Genomic DNA, 15,277 nt, shown 5'->3' on the forward strand with positions numbered 1-15,277 from the left:
GCCGGAAACGAGCTTGGCGATGGGTCAGTACCGAGCCAGCCCATAGCGCCTTATGCATTGCACAACGGGGAGGCAGTGTCAATACGAACTTTTTTTTCTGCAATGGGGACGGGCTCCCGGCATCAAGGAACGAGATCGATCCATGATCACACCGACGATAAGCTGCCAGTCTCTGCTGATCCCTATATAAGTCAGCCGAAGTATGCGACGGGTGTCTTGACTTTCTTGTGCCCCAACCACGCAGTTCACCCAACATCCCAACTGATACAGTCGTTTTCACCATGTTGGCCCCTACACTCGTTTCGCTATTCCTGGCGACCGGCCTTGTCGCCGGATTGCCTCAACCAGCCGCCGAGCTTGTCGAGCACGAGCGCGCCGCTCTGGTCCCAAACTCATGGCACTTGGTTCGCTCGGCCACCGCCGACGACATCCTGACGCTGCGCATCGCCGTCAAGGAGCATCGCAAGGTCGACGAAAACCACATCCTGGCCCGCAGTGATCCCAACTCCCCTCTGTACGGGAAATACCTCGGCGCCGACGAGCTCAACGCCCTTCTCGCCGACTCCACCTCCACCGACGCCCGCCAGGCCTCGTGGGACAAGGTCGAGCGCTGGATCCACCAGCAAAACATCCCCATCACGCGCGAAAGCAGCCGCGGCTTCGAGATCCAGGTTCCGGCCTCTCAAGCCGAGTCTCTGTTCGGCGCCAAGTTCTCCTACTACACCCGCGATGGCGACAATAAGCCCGTCGCCCGCACCGAGGCCTACTCTCTGCCCCTCGGTCTGCGCGACGACATCGACTTCGTCTACCCCACCATCCACTTCTTCGACTCGGCCCGCTCTCGCGTCGCCGAGTCCAAGGTCGAGCGCCGCCAGCACTTCCCCACCGGCCCCTTCGACTGCTCCAAGTACGTCTGCCCCGTCAACCTGACGGAGAAGTACCACATCGACTACGTGCCCGAGACGGCCTCGGCCAGCAAGCTCTCCGTCGCCGGCTTCCTCGAGCAGTACGCCGACCACGAGGACTGGAAGAGCTTCCTCGCCCAGTTCGGCCTGCCCAAGTTCGGCCTCGGCAACGAGGCCACTCAGGCCACCTACAACGTCGTCAACGTCAACGGCGCCGAGAACAAGGACAGCGCCGACCAGGCCCAGATCGAGGCCCAGCTCGACATGGAGTTCAGCACCGCCTTCACCGGCCCGCTCAACGTCACCTACCACCTCGTCGGCGGCCGCCCCCGGCCCTGGACCAGCCGGGCAACAAGCCCCGCCCGATCGAGCAGAACAACCAGGAGCCCTACCTCGAGTACCTCGACTACCTCCTGGCCCTGCCCGAGGCCGACATGCCGCAGGTCGTCTCCATCTCCTACACCGACGACGAGCAGTCCGTGCCCCTCAGCTACGCCAACCAGGTCTGCGACCGCTTCTCCTACCTGGCCCTGCGCGGCGTTTCTGTTCTCGTGGCCAGCGGCGACGCCGGCACCCAGGGCACCACATTCAGTGACTGCAAGGGCCCGGATGGCGAGAACCGCTTCATCCCCACCTTCCCGGCCTCGTGCCCCTGGGTCACCACCGTCGGCGCCGCGACCAACTGGGACGGCGCCGCCGGCTACACCGCGGGCGGCTTCTCCAACTACTTCACCCAGCCGGCGTGGCAGAAGGATGCCGTCGCCAAGTACCTGGCCTCGGGCGAGACCGGCATCCCCGAGAACCCGTATTTCGCGTATAACGCGTCGGGCCGCGGGTACCCGGACGTGACCCTGCTGGGCAGCGACTACCTGGTCCTGAACCAGGGCCGCCTGACGCCGTCCAAGGGCACGTCGGCCTCGACGCCCGTCGTCGCCGCCATGATCACCCTGCTCAACGACATCCGCCTCAAGAAGGGCATGCCCGTCCTCGGGTTCCTGAACCCGCTCCTCTACGCCGCCGACGTGGCCGAGGCGGGCTTCCAGGACATCACCCAGAGCAACATCAACGGGTGCTCCACCCGCGACCACCAGCAGGCCGGCTTCAAGGCCACGACGGGCTGGGACGCGGCGTCTGGCCTGGGGGCGCCGGACTTCGCTAAGCTGAGGAAGCTGTTGACATAAGTAGACCTGGTATTACAGGAAGATATAAAGACGTAAATGACATATAAGATAGAGTCAATGAATATTATACCAATGACTTTCAGTTTATCTGCGCCATCCGGGTAGACGATTGATGTTTTGTTTGTCGGATTTCCCACCTATTCTCTCGCGTCCGCCCTTCGGGGTCAGTGTTTTTCGACCATCGGTGTTTTCAAGTTACCTCTATCGCGGATTTCGTGTACGTCCCTAGGGCAATCCTTTGTAGTCTAGTATTCTACCACCGGCTGTTCATATACTAACATGCCACGTACAAATATGCCTATTTTGCGGGCGCTATCTGGTGTGGCCACTAGAACATGCAGACATGCGTGCTGGCGTTTCTTATTGGTTTATGTGTTTCCCAAATGCCATTTTGGTTGCCTGGAGGGATGCTGCCTAAGAGTTAAGCATATCCAGAAAAAGATGTTCTTTGACTTAGAGAGGTAATCTGAGGCATATAATGTTTGTTAGTCAAGGGGCCAGAGCTTGATAGCAGCCTCAGACTGTAGGTCTCCTAGTCTATAAAAGCCATATATTCTCAGAAGCCTCTTCTTTCGTCATGCCCTCAACACTATATACCGTGGGACTTTCCGCGTCCCCGTCTGTATTAAAGCACTGATATATCCCGAACATACGATCCCCCTCGCACTGTCACCAAGCGTACCCCAGTCTACTACAAGAGCCGGAAAACATGAGCAACTCCAGTGCTATCTCTGTTGCACGTCATCCTCTCACCACTTGCGGCCCCTCGGTCCAAGCCGAGCGCCAGCCCGTCTCCGCCCGCGTGCCGTTCGCCTTCCACCACAAGCAGAAGCGCGGTCGCAATGTCGGCAAGCGAGAACTGACCGAGAAGCACTACCGGCGGGCCTTGGGACCCCCTTCGTGTTTGGAGGCAATCGGCCGGTCGAGAATGTGTTGGACATCGTCCCCGAGCGCCCGTACCCCAGGCTTCCTCACCACGTGTTTCATTACAAGCGGGACTGGAAGGGCCAGCGCATCTGGCTCCAAGAGGAGACTGCATACGAACTTAAGGACTTGAAGGGCGACTACAATACCAAGGCTGCGACCTACAGTGTTAGCAAGCCTCCCAAACACCCGGGCCGGTTCTTGTAGTAGCTGAGGCTGCGTCGTTTGACAGATTGGGCCTCTATTATCTTCCCTCTTTCCTGGTATGGTGCTGTCTACGCAGGGAAATGCCTGTCTCTATCCTTTGGGGAGGAATCAGAGTTTAGTCATACAGTTATGATGGGGAATTAGGTGGGTTGTAGATTGGACACATGAACAGGGGGTTGCCAGAGACATGCCTAAAGTCATAGTGACTTGGATAGTTGACTTTCGATTTGACTGTCTTGTCATCCAGATGTACTTTTACTATAAGGATGTAGCCATGTGGTAAGCTTTGAGTCATGTTGACATTATCTGCAATGTGGTTGAGCCGTGTGACCAGTGTCAGTTCTACGAGTAGCCTGGGGAGCGTGAAGTCATTGAATAGAATTCAGGTCCTAGAGGCTGAATAATGTGAATGCACCGAGTAGATCAAATGTATTCACCTCGATGCGATCCTACAATTCCCATTCCTTCATTTCCTCTTCTCCCGCAACATCTTTTCTATCATCAACCCTCCACCCATCAATCTTGCTTTCGCAAGGCGTCTTCATAGGATTCATTAAGTAACACCACCCAGACTGTACTGCAACGGCCCATTGAGCCATTGTCTCGTTTGCTTGGCCTTGCAGTAAGGATGGCGTTCGCCACCATCCTTGCAGCACTGCTGCTATTTCTCGCTCATCCACATAACCTTGTCGTCGCTTCGTGGGACGGTCTCCAAGACTCTGCCCAGAATTGGCCCTCTGTCCCTGGTTATGGTCCTCAGGTAAGCCAAGCCCAATCCCGGTTGCGGAATGATTGTGTGCGGACAAGCCCAGCTGACAGTGGCCATCGCCGTTCGCACAGCCCAATGCGCCTTACATGGTTGATAACCGACACAACTACTTCAACGCTTCTCCTGATAAAGGTAAGAAATTTGGAATCCTACACTATGTCGAGGCACAGATCAATTGACACAGAGTCCAGGAACGCAAAATGGCGCCGTCTGGCAGTACTCCGGTAGCTTCGAGAACTTCATGACCAACCTCCGAGCTGGCAATGTCATCCGTGGCAGCGATGGCTCGGGAGTGAAGCCTGGCGACAATGTTACATCTGCCTGGACCAACAGCACGCTTGTCAATTCAGCCCACGCGCTGCGGTCTGATTCTTCTTCCTATTGGCTCACCAAGCTGGGCCCTCTTGGCTCTGTAAGTCGAAAGACATCTGCAAACATTGGCGCTTCTTTACTGACAGGAAATACAGCAACCTCTGGCTGGCTCTGATTACAAGTTCTTCCGCAATGTGGTCGACGACTATCATGCCGACAGCTCTGGAGCAACCGACACCACCGAGTCCATCAATGCTGCCATTCAGGACGGGTCAAGATGTGGTAACGACTGTGGAAACACCTTCACCAAAGGTGCAATAATCTACTTTCCAGTTCGTCACCCCTTGTGTATTTTGGATACGATATCCCAAGATGTTCTCTGGTTCTTCTTCTTCATGAGTAACTAACACTTGACCTCCAGCCCGGCACCTACAAGATTTGCTATCCGATCATCCAGCTGTACTACACGCAGTTCATTGGTGACCCGAACGATCCCCCGACCATCAAAGGATGCGACACCTTCAAGGGTATTGCCTTGATTGACACCGATCCGTATATTCCGGGAACGTGAGTTACACCTGATTGTACATTGTGCTTTCGGAAACTGCTAACACTACTGGACAGATCTGGTGAACAATGGTAAAGCCAACAGAACCCCATTCCTTGGTCCTGCTGATTCCTTTTCTAACCCTATTTACAGGTACATCAACGAAAACCAATTCTTCCGACATATCAGGAACTTCATCTTCGACTTGACGGATATGCCACTGTCCACGACCGACAACGGCCAACCCTACGTCCCGACCGGCATTCATTGGCAGGCTGCACAGGCTGTACGTGTTACTCGTTTCTTGTCTATTCCCCACTGGGGATAACGAAAAGGTTTGTTGACGCACAGGGCTGACTTCTTCCAGACCACTCTCCAGAACCTAGTGTTCAACATGCCCAACGCCACGGACGTGAACACCGCGAGTCACGTAGGAATCTTCATGGAGAACGGCAGCGGTGGTTTTGTCTCAGGTAGGTTTCCATTGCCCCTAATCGTATCACCAACAATTGCTAACTGACTCTTCCAGATCTTGTACGTCAAACACCCGCAACGTGTATAGTGGGTAATGGGTAAACTGACAGAAGCAGGTTTTCATCGGCGGTTCCATCGGCTGGAGAGCAGGTACGTTTCACTGTGTTCACAGCTTCCTAGAGAACGCCAAGTAGCTGACAGTCGTCTGCAGGCTCGCAGCAGTACACGGCAAGAAACATCAAGTTCTACGGCTGTCTGACCTCGGTCCAAATGGTTTGGGATTGGGGTTTTAATTGGCAAAACGTAAGCTCCCCCAATGAATTTATCCCACGTTCCCATTTGAATCATCCCACTGACACTCAAACATTTTAGGTCGAGATCAACGGTGGCGCTATCGGCTTCAACATCAGTGGTCGAGGTGGCGATAAAGGTCAAGGGACGGGCTCAGTATCCATTATCGGTAAGTCTACGGTATCTCTGGGAAGCATGGTAGCGGACGGCTAATACCATATTACAGACTGCACCATCAACAACGTGCCTACGGCCATCTTGACGAACGGACTGGAAGGTTCCCCGAATATCGTGCTGGACAACCTCTGGGTCACCAATGTCAGCGACATTGTCGCACAAGACGATCATCAAACGCTTCTTTCCGGTAAGGTTTAGTCGCCTCGTCGTCATGTCAGATTATGCAACTGATGCTGACATGTCCGTCAATCACAGAGGGTCCCGGTCCATATAATGTCGAGCTTTGGGCAGCTGGCAAACGCTATACTGCCGACGAGGGGTGGTACAAGGCAGGCCCGGCCTATGCGCCTCCCAAGGGGGTATGGCCTGACTGATGACGATGGAAAGCTTTTTGTCAGGTCCAGACCCCATTATGAGGAACTCGACTCCAGCAGCTTTCTTGTCGCTACCAATGAGGGCATCTCCAATGATGGGAGCGGGGACCAGGCTGGTGCGATTAACGCATTCCTGGCGAAGGCGGCATCTTCCAACCAGATTGCCTATTTCCCAGCCGGCATATACCAGATTGGAAGCACCGTCTTGATCCCCACAGGCTCTCGTGTCCAAGGCTCCAGCTGGTCCCAGATCCAAGGTGCTGGCTTCTACTTCGCTGACATGCACGATCCGAAGGTCATGGTCCAAGTCGGCAACAAGGGCGACGTTGGCAACATCGAGATTGTCGAGATGTTGTTCAGTGTGGCCGGACCTACAGCCGGTGCCATACTCATGGAGTGGAACGTAGCCGCCGCCCATCAGGGCTCGGCAGCCATGTGGGACTCACACTTCCGAGTGGGGGGTGCTACCGGAACCGATTTGGATGTCGAGCACTGCCCCAAATCGGGCGGTCTCAATGCGCAATGCATTGCCGCGTCTTTGATGTTTCACGTCACCCAGCAAGCATCTGGATACTTTGAAAACGTCTGGGCATGGGTTGCCGATCAGTGAGTTTCCATGGCCACTAGCTCCAGCTCTTACACATGAAACTAACCAATTCGGCAGCGACAACGACTTCAGTACAGCGAGCCTTACAGACAAGACCGCCGGTCAGGTCAGCGTGTACGGCGCCCGAGGAAGTAAGTTAAGGTGCTACCATGGCGGTGTCTTGAGATTGGTTGCTGATTTATTTCCCTTTACAGTGCTCGTCGAATCCGAGGGCCCATCCTGGTTTTATGGCTCAGGCTCTGAACACTCAGTGCTCTACAACTATCAGTTCTACAACGCAAGGAATGTGAGTAGCCTCCCTTCTGTTGTCTGGGTAGCGATGGAGATAACGTTGCACCCAGCGCCAAGTAGGAATGGCAATGACGAAACTGACAAATCTTCAACCACAGATTTACATAGGCCACCTTCAGACCGAGACCCCTTACTTCCAGCCTGAGCCTGTGGCGCCCGCCCCTTTCTCCCAAGGAAAAAGCTTCGCAGGCGATCCCACATTCGACCACTGTACGACGGATACCTGCAGGATGTCCTGGGGCCTGCGCATCATCAACTCTAACAACGTAACCGTCCATGGAGCTGGTAAGTGATCCTGTTAATTCTTTCCCCGCTGCACTAACTAATCTGTTCCAGGCTTGTATTCGTTCTTCAATAATTATGACCAGGATTGCGTCGATACGCATAACTGCCAAGAACGAATCTTGGAGGTGCAAGGATGCGTTTCCACTGTGGTGTTTAACCTGTTCACGGTAGCAACCACGGATATCGCTTTCGGGGTTGAGTGAGTATATGCCAATCCTCACGACCACTAATCACATTACTGACAACTATCCATTTTGCAGTAACGCGGCCATTCACCAAAATGATACCCAGAGGTAAGGTTGAAGCTAAGCTCGCCTTGTCATATAACTAATGTCTCTTCAGTGGTTACACAACAGAAGTCAGCATCTGGCTGCCGCAAAATGGACAGGACACTCCCCAAATCGTCTATGTGGGAACGGAGATCTGGGAAACTCCGAGTGTTTCATGTTCACCCCCATGCATTTTGGTTCTGCCAACTAGCTCCTTGTTGACTTCGTCTACTATTGACCCCGGTAACTACACGACAAGTCTGGAGTACGGAAGTCCTGGCACAACCACCATCGGTAGCGGACAGGTTATAGTACGTATTCCTCCCCATTTGTCAAGTGTGTGTTTACTAACTCCAGTGTCACAGACTACGTTCATCATAACCACTACTGTGGTCACTATTGACATTCCACTGTAAGTTTCTCCGGCACATATGATCTTGCAAATAGCTGCTGACAAGTATCCATTAAGTTTGACGATTGGCGGCATGCCATACTATAATCTGAACGTCACCTCCACAGCGACTGGTGGTGGCTTTGTGCCAGAGCCCAGCGTCAGTATCCCTCCCGTTGGCGTACCGTTGCCCGACGGCAAAGGCGGTACCACCACCCGAAACTTGACCCTCCCGCCTTGGCCCAAAGTAAGCCAAGGGCCGCCCGATGGGCCAGGATGGACAATGTCCAGCGACCCCTTCGATTTTCCACCGCCGCAGCCAGCAGGATCTCCTGCCAGCACCAGCTCCAGAACATTCACGTTCTTCACTCCCTACACTACGAGTCTATCGATCGCTGGACCAACGGTTATCACCATCAACTTTCCGCCGACACTCATTGCCCCCAAGATTATAACGGCACCCCCTGAGACAGAGCTGACGTTTGCGACACCCAAGATGACATTTACGTTCGATTCTGACTTGCAAACAACGTTCACAGTGGGATACGAGTGTCCGCCCATTCTGATTAAAACCTTCTTGAATGGGTACGAAGGCATTTTGACTGCTGATTGCAGTATTACCACCGCTTGGAGATGGCCACTGAGCCCCCCACCCGCCGCGACTGCATACCCCTTGACTATACCGCCCGACCCCTTAGCATTACCGCCCGGGATCTTTACCTTCCCAGGAGGTGTAGGAGGAGCAACAACCACGGCATTTACTCTAGGAGGGTATGGTGGAGGAGACAAGCCCATCACTCTATCTGTTGGGGATACTAAGGGATCATTATCGCCCGTTATTTTTACCTTGCCCCCGTATGGTATAGGAACACAGTCCACGACCACAGTTTCGCCCACATCCACGACATTGACCTTCTCGGGAAGTGCGTCCGGAGCACAGCCCACCATATTGACGATTGGAGAAGTTGGCGGAGGAACATCTCCCGCAACAATCAACGTAGAAGGTGCGCCTGGTGGTGTGGCACAGACCTCGTCACTGACCTTTGGAGGGCCTTGGCCTCCTGGAACCACCCCGGCCAAGCCACCTGGTATAGGCTCCCCGCCCAGGACCATGACCTTTGGTGGCTTTGGCGGAGTTCAACCTACATGGGTAATTGCTGAGGGAACCGGAGGCGGAGCACAGCCCACCACTGTGACCCTGCAAGGGGTTATGGGAGGACCCTTGCCCACGACAATAACCTTGGGCGGAGTCGAGGCAGAAGCTCAAACCACGACGATAACCATGGGAGGCGGTTTTGTGATAGTGCCAGCGACCACGACAATCACTCTGTCGCAGCCATCAGATATAATCGATGGGCCAAATCCCCCGACATTCACCGTGGTGGGAGGCGGAGGTTGGGTGCAGACCTCGACAGTCACTTTGGACGGAGTCTGGAGAGGTTGGGGAATCGGCCATCCCATGACGGACCCTCCCATCGAGGAGCCCGCGGCTGGACCAAAGCCCACGATGATAAACCTGCCCGGAGGATATACACCCACGGCAATAACATTGGGCGGCGTAACTGACGGGGAGAGCAGTCGACGGCCATCACCATACAGGGAGCTGACGGGGCAGGGTTCCAACCCACCACCATTTCCTTGGAGCGGGGTGGAGGAGCCTTTCCAACGACGATCACCCTGGGAGGAGACGACAACGGACAAACGAATCCCACATCGGTAACCCTGCCGGGAGGCTGGGGATTCTGGGGAATACCCGACGACGCGACGACTACTACGGTAAGTATAATCAGTCGGAATATCCCGCTGTTCACCTTTCATCAATTTCTTGTGTGATTATCTAACCTTGATTCTGCTACAGTCGTCATCAGCCACTCCGGGACCTCCGTTGCCAGTTTGGAAGCATTGGCCCGCAGCCGAGCTCGTCGCCATACGCAAGGACGACCCCGACCCGCATGAAGACGGAACAACCGACACTGATTGCTTTTACATCCTTTGGATTCAGGTACGTCTGCACACTTGAAAATGGTCAAAGACAACTTCTTAACATCTCAATCTCTAGATCTGCATTGTCATTAATATCGACCTCTCGGGCTTCAAATGGCGATTTCCACCTGGAATCTACCCTCCGTAAGTTCTTGCTCTGGTCATCCCTATACCAAAACAGACCTAACCATCTCTTAATATCGGGCTACAGCGGACCACCTCCATGGGGAATTCTCAAGTTTCCAGACATCGGGACGTTCAAGTTCAAGGATGACCCGCCGCCATGGCCCAAAATCACGTAAGCGTCAAGGCCCTATCTTCTTTCTAGTGGAATCTCGGCTGACAAATAACTCTAGCATCGGGTGGGACCAGAAGCTAACGTACTCGGACGAGCGCTCCACGAGCTGCCAGACGCAGACGGCCGAGTTCTGCTCGATCATGACCTCTGTCATGATCGAGTCCAGCACGACGCGCAGGTCGACCATAACGGGTGACTGCGCCACCCTTACAGGATGTTCAGAGGTACGTGTAGTATTTTGGCCGATGAGAATGAGGACTCGCACCAGGCGGCAGCGCGCCGACTACCCGGAGTACCTCGACACTAATACTTGTTTTGATGACAGCCCGCCCGGACTGAGGAGGCTACAACTACCTCAATCGCACCGACTGCCTCCACCACTGCCTCGAGCACGTCAAGCATTTCTAGCACGTCGAGTACTTCAAGTACGTCTTCAAGTAGTGCCTGCCAGCCCACGGCAAGCGGTAATGTGCTCGTAAGTGTTCCAGAGTGACCCTGACTAATATTCGGACCCTGTTCGCTGGACCACAGTGTGCTGACATTTGGTTGCAGAATGTATTTACTCCCTCTCAGGCCTTTTCTAAGACTAACTCCAATTCCCTTCGTGGGTAATCCTCTGTGCAATTAACTGACCGGAGCTTTTAGGTTTGCTATAACGATGCGATCGTCTATCCCGTGGACCCTGCAAACGTTGGAGAGATCCCGGACCTCCTGGTAAACTACACTGGAAAGTACCAGACAGTAGAGGCTGCTGGTCTTACCGGCTTCTACTGGGTCCCCGCGCTTGACCTTGAGACATACGGGAAGCTGATGGCATCTGTTAGTCACCCCCTGCACCATCCCTGACCTCTGTATGTGATGGAGTATGCGAAGCTAACTAAGAACCTGCTCGGCAGCCCGACGTCGACGGAGTGGACTACTATGAGGAACGGAATGCCGCCTACCGGGGGGTCACCGACACCCACGACCCCGAAGACGACTATCCATCCGTACCACATGTCGCAACCGGGGCTACCTCCAGCCAACCGCCGCAACCCACGTCCAATGGGGATAAGAAATTGGTGTCCCGCGAAATACTCGGCAGCGTCGGCGACTTTTGGGAGATGGGCGTGGGATCTCTCCCCAAGAAAGAGCCCTTCTGCGGTCAAAACAGCTTCACGTGTCAGCTCTATAACGGCTACCCTGCTTACACGTATTGGTGGGACACGTATGGTGGGTGGGATGCCACCAACAACCAGGGCTGGGCCGTCTACGTCGTCGGCGAGGCCGGAATCTACGACACCCATTCTGTAAGTATCGCCGCGTTGATTTCGAGGACCCTTTCGCGGCAGCTTTTGGCGGTCACTGACACTTTTTCGATTGAACCGCAGGAGTTCGAAAGTTCCAGCATTCAACACATCCGAGACAATGTCCTCTACGGGCACCCGCCAGTAGATCCCACCATACCCAACCCGCAAGCAGCACACGGTTCGGGAGTCATTTCCCACATCAACGGGAAGAATCTGGGCACCTGCAAGCAATGCCGCGTAGTCTGGACCCTGGAGCTCGACTGGCGGGACTTTCCCGACTTCGACCCGGCCGGGGCCCAGGAACTGGCAGAGTTCTATATGGTGTTGAACGACGTGAACCGAAACGACGGAGCGCTGAAGCGGAAGGCGGTGGTCAACTGCAGCTGGAAAAGTGAGTAGCGAGTAGCCCATAAAGGCAACCCCCTCGTGTCGTGATAAGCTAACCACGCACCTCTCGGTACAGGTGATCAAGGTTATGTCTCCCCGCACCTTATCAGAGCATATCGTGAGTCAGACCCTAGCCAAGAAGTCTCGTCCATACCTAACGTCAGTGCTAGACAAGATCTTGAAAGAGCTCGACAAGGCCGGTGTCGTGGTCGTCTTTGCGGCCGGCAACAACGCGCTAACGCACGGCAAGGAGATCAACCAATGGCCCACGCTACTCGCCAGCCCGCGCAAATCCGTGAACCCCTACGGTCAGCTAAAGAATCTCATCGTCGTCGGCGCCTCGACCTCGAACGGCACCGATACGGAGTGGGGCCAAACCGCATCGTACATGACCACGTTCGCGCCTGGACAGGATGTCGAGTTACCGTGGGACCCGGCCGAGGCTGGCGCCAACAACCTGTACTTTCAATTTAACGGGACATCATGGGGTAAGATATATCCCCGGACCACCCCAGACACCAACGCCCGTAGGAGCGTATGTAATGATAGACTCACTTGCTGACCATCCTTCTCAATTGCAGCTGCACCACAAGTGGCCGGAGTCATTGCCTATCTCCGCTCCCTACCGGGTCCGTTCCGGAAGCCGCTGCGGGAGCCCAAGAATGTCAAGAAGATGATTCAGTTCCTGGCCCGCCGCTACGACGTCCTGAACTTTGACGGTACCCCGGTGCCGGTAGACTACAGGGACAAGCGCCCCGTGCTCTGGAACGGCCACGTCCAGGTCTGGGATTACGCAAACGAGAGGGTGACGACCTACAACTGCCTGAAGGACTGGGACACGAGGCAGGGATGGGACTTCCACGGCGCCTGCGAGGGCCTCGATCCGGACATGAAGAATATGGGCTCGGGCGAAAGCGTCCAAGCCTGTAACGCCCCGGAAGGTCCATCGAAGAAGAAGAAGCTCCGAAGAGATGACAGCGACGACTACGACTACGACGACGAGTTCGACGCGGACTCGTGCCCCCTCGATCCTGACAACCCATATGACCCCGGAGCACCGTCCATCACCTTCTCATCCGCCTCGGTGGCGCAGCCCACTTGCATCGCCGCCGGGGGATGCGGCGGTACGGTGTGCAGCGGATACTACTGCGCGCCCAGCCCGTCGGGGACGCCGCCCGACCACCAGGACCCCCAGGACCCGGGCAACGGGCAGCCCGTGTCGTCGAGCACCGTGAGCCGCAGCTGGAGCACCCGCCCACCCGCGCCCACCGACCTCACCAGCTGGAGCACCGACCTGTCGCCCACGAAGACTTCGTCGTCCTCGTCGTTGACGGAAACTCCCAACCCCACGGAGCCTTACCCCCGCCCAACTCGGTTTCCCCGACCGTCAACTGCGACCCCGGCGATGATCAATGCAAGGTGGACATGGGATACCGCTGCAACTGCGACAAGAACGGCTGCGACGAGTGGTCGCCCGCCTGCTGCGCCACCAAGTCCTGCCCAAACTGTGTCTGCTTCGACGGCCGATGCACTTCCGACTCGCCAAAATGCTGCCCCGACACCTGTGTCTGGTCTTGGACCGGTGGGTATGGCGGCGACAAGATGGTGGCCATCTCGCACATGCTCAACGACCGCCTCGCCTCTTTCGCCAATTCGTCCGCGGGGTCTTACAGCCTGTGGTCTCACACCAACGACACCGGATCGTGGAACCTCGCTGGCTACAACGGACGGCTGACGCCCGCAAGCGTCTGCACGGAGACGCCCGCCTGGTCGCCATCGCTCGGTCACGACTGCGCCGCTGATGCCAAACCGGACCAAGTCGGGCTGCAGACCTGGTACGCCAACATGACCGTCTTCAACGACGCGTGCAGCTACCTCTCGGGCGTCTCCAACTACAGCAGCGTCGCGGCCGGTGTCAAGGTCGGGGCCCTCACTTGCAGCCGATGGGCTACGACCGACTGCTACCGCGCCAACCACACCGACGTGCACGACTGCGGCACGGACAAGGTGGCCGAGGAGTTGGTGTGCCAGTGGTAACTGGTGGGGAGACTTTGCTGCTCCGGTCATTGTTAGATGACTCTCTTCATTCACTCACGAGGATGCTATGCTTTCGGTGCTAGAACAACCCACGGCCTGGCAACCTTTTGCTGGCTGGCGCTTTGACTTTGATTCGCAGCACCATTTGATAGCTAAGTAGGTAGATGCTACTCTAGACTAGCTATGAAAACCCTCGTGCTTTCCTACAGGGCCATACCATGCACTATGTGATCGCGCGGAGTAATATATATATGTATGTTGCATGTTGATGCCTTTATCCACACCTCGGATATGATGTTAATCCGACTTGCTATCCCAGTCTATGCAGTTATAACATTTTACTTGTGTAGACCTTGATGAGGATGAGGCTGACAGATAGAAAACTATGTTTTTTATTTTTTGCCTAAAGGGGATATCATGCCCCCTCGCCAGGTTTCTTCCTTTGGCCGTGCGTCCAATACTGCTCCCGACTTCAGACTAACTTTCGGTAGATGGGATAGGTCATTTTCCCAGCTCCTTATTTCAACGACATGGCTCACTTCAAGATACCGACATGGCTACCAAAATCCCACCATGGACAAAGCAGCTTCTTCAGGCAGCCAAGTCCTCCAAGCTCATGGGCGGATACTATTTGTAGTAATTTCCTCATTGTGCTCGGCTGTCACCAGGTCCCCAATCCATACCTTTCTAGTCAGTTATTTCAGTGCGCGCAGCCACGGTCCCTTGAGGAGATCCTCCGGCGTCGGCCGCTTGGCCGGGTCAAGTGTCATGCCCGATTTTAAGACCGCGACGAGCTCCTCCTTCTCCCCCTGAAGTCCCGTCATGTACGCCTCAGACACGAGATCGTAGTCGGGACCGAGCTCCTCGCCATCCTTCTTCTCTTTGACTCTGCCCTGCTCGTCGGATTGACGCCATACTAACTGCAGATGCCCCTTTTCCAGCAACGCTATCGGAAAGCCGCCTAGTAGGTACTCGACCTTGGCCAAATGCCGTCCGAGCTCGTACTGCCCATCCGGGCCGGCGACCTAGCCGCTGAACATGCGCACTGCCCGGAAGTATTTAATCTAAACTTCACTACTGATAGAAAACAATGCTGGACAGGATGACAAGTCAGAAGAAAGACACCCGATCATGGTTGCTGTTTGCTTGGCCGACTTGCTTGCTACGTTGAGAGACATATGCAAAATAATTAGGTACAGTTTGACTAACCAGCAATTGTATAGCTGGTTATGGAAACATTGGGGATGGCGTGGGCACAGGCTTCTAGCTTATGGCCCAC

The 15,277-nt window shown here is 55.2% G+C and overlaps 2 protein-coding genes across 2 annotated transcripts; both read left to right on the forward strand.

Annotated features, from left to right (window-relative positions):
* Positions 1 to 281: 281 nt before the first annotated feature.
* On the forward strand, positions 282 to 2,086 carry PG997_007238 (Tripeptidyl-peptidase sed4; the record flags this gene model as incomplete). The annotated part of the gene is made up of 2 exons (XM_066811553.1): positions 282 to 1,220; positions 1,250 to 2,086. The coding sequence occupies 2 exons, from the start codon at positions 282 to 284 to the stop codon at positions 2,084 to 2,086; spliced, it is 1,776 nt and encodes a 591-aa protein (XP_066666895.1).
* Positions 2,087 to 2,795: 709 nt separating this feature from the next.
* PG997_007239 (glycan 1-3-beta-glucosidase precursor) lies at positions 2,796 to 13,998 on the forward strand (the record flags this gene model as incomplete). Its single annotated transcript, XM_066811554.1, has 37 exons — positions 2,796 to 2,986; positions 3,052 to 3,207; positions 3,490 to 3,496; positions 3,789 to 3,977; positions 4,037 to 4,118; positions 4,178 to 4,398; positions 4,454 to 4,630; positions 4,720 to 4,865; positions 4,923 to 4,937; positions 4,999 to 5,131; positions 5,213 to 5,318; positions 5,375 to 5,406; positions 5,692 to 5,779; positions 5,837 to 5,974; positions 6,043 to 6,146; positions 6,205 to 6,767; positions 6,826 to 6,899; positions 6,963 to 7,054; positions 7,158 to 7,344; positions 7,396 to 7,543; positions 7,605 to 7,637; positions 7,687 to 7,924; positions 7,979 to 8,025; positions 8,083 to 9,562; positions 9,604 to 9,780; positions 9,863 to 10,006; positions 10,064 to 10,131; positions 10,199 to 10,285; positions 10,344 to 10,509; positions 10,611 to 10,760; positions 10,931 to 11,104; positions 11,182 to 11,574; positions 11,656 to 11,965; positions 12,038 to 12,079; positions 12,132 to 12,449; positions 12,543 to 13,192; positions 13,243 to 13,998. The coding sequence occupies 37 exons, from the start codon at positions 2,796 to 2,798 to the stop codon at positions 13,996 to 13,998; spliced, it is 8,082 nt and encodes a 2,693-aa protein (XP_066666896.1).
* Positions 13,999 to 15,277: the final 1,279 nt, after the last annotated feature.

This window comes from Apiospora hydei, assembly GCF_038363865.1.
Source record: "Apiospora hydei strain CBS 114990 chromosome Unknown utg000006l_segment0_segment0, whole genome shotgun sequence".
Taxonomy (NCBI): domain Eukaryota; kingdom Fungi; phylum Ascomycota; class Sordariomycetes; order Amphisphaeriales; family Apiosporaceae; genus Apiospora; species Apiospora hydei.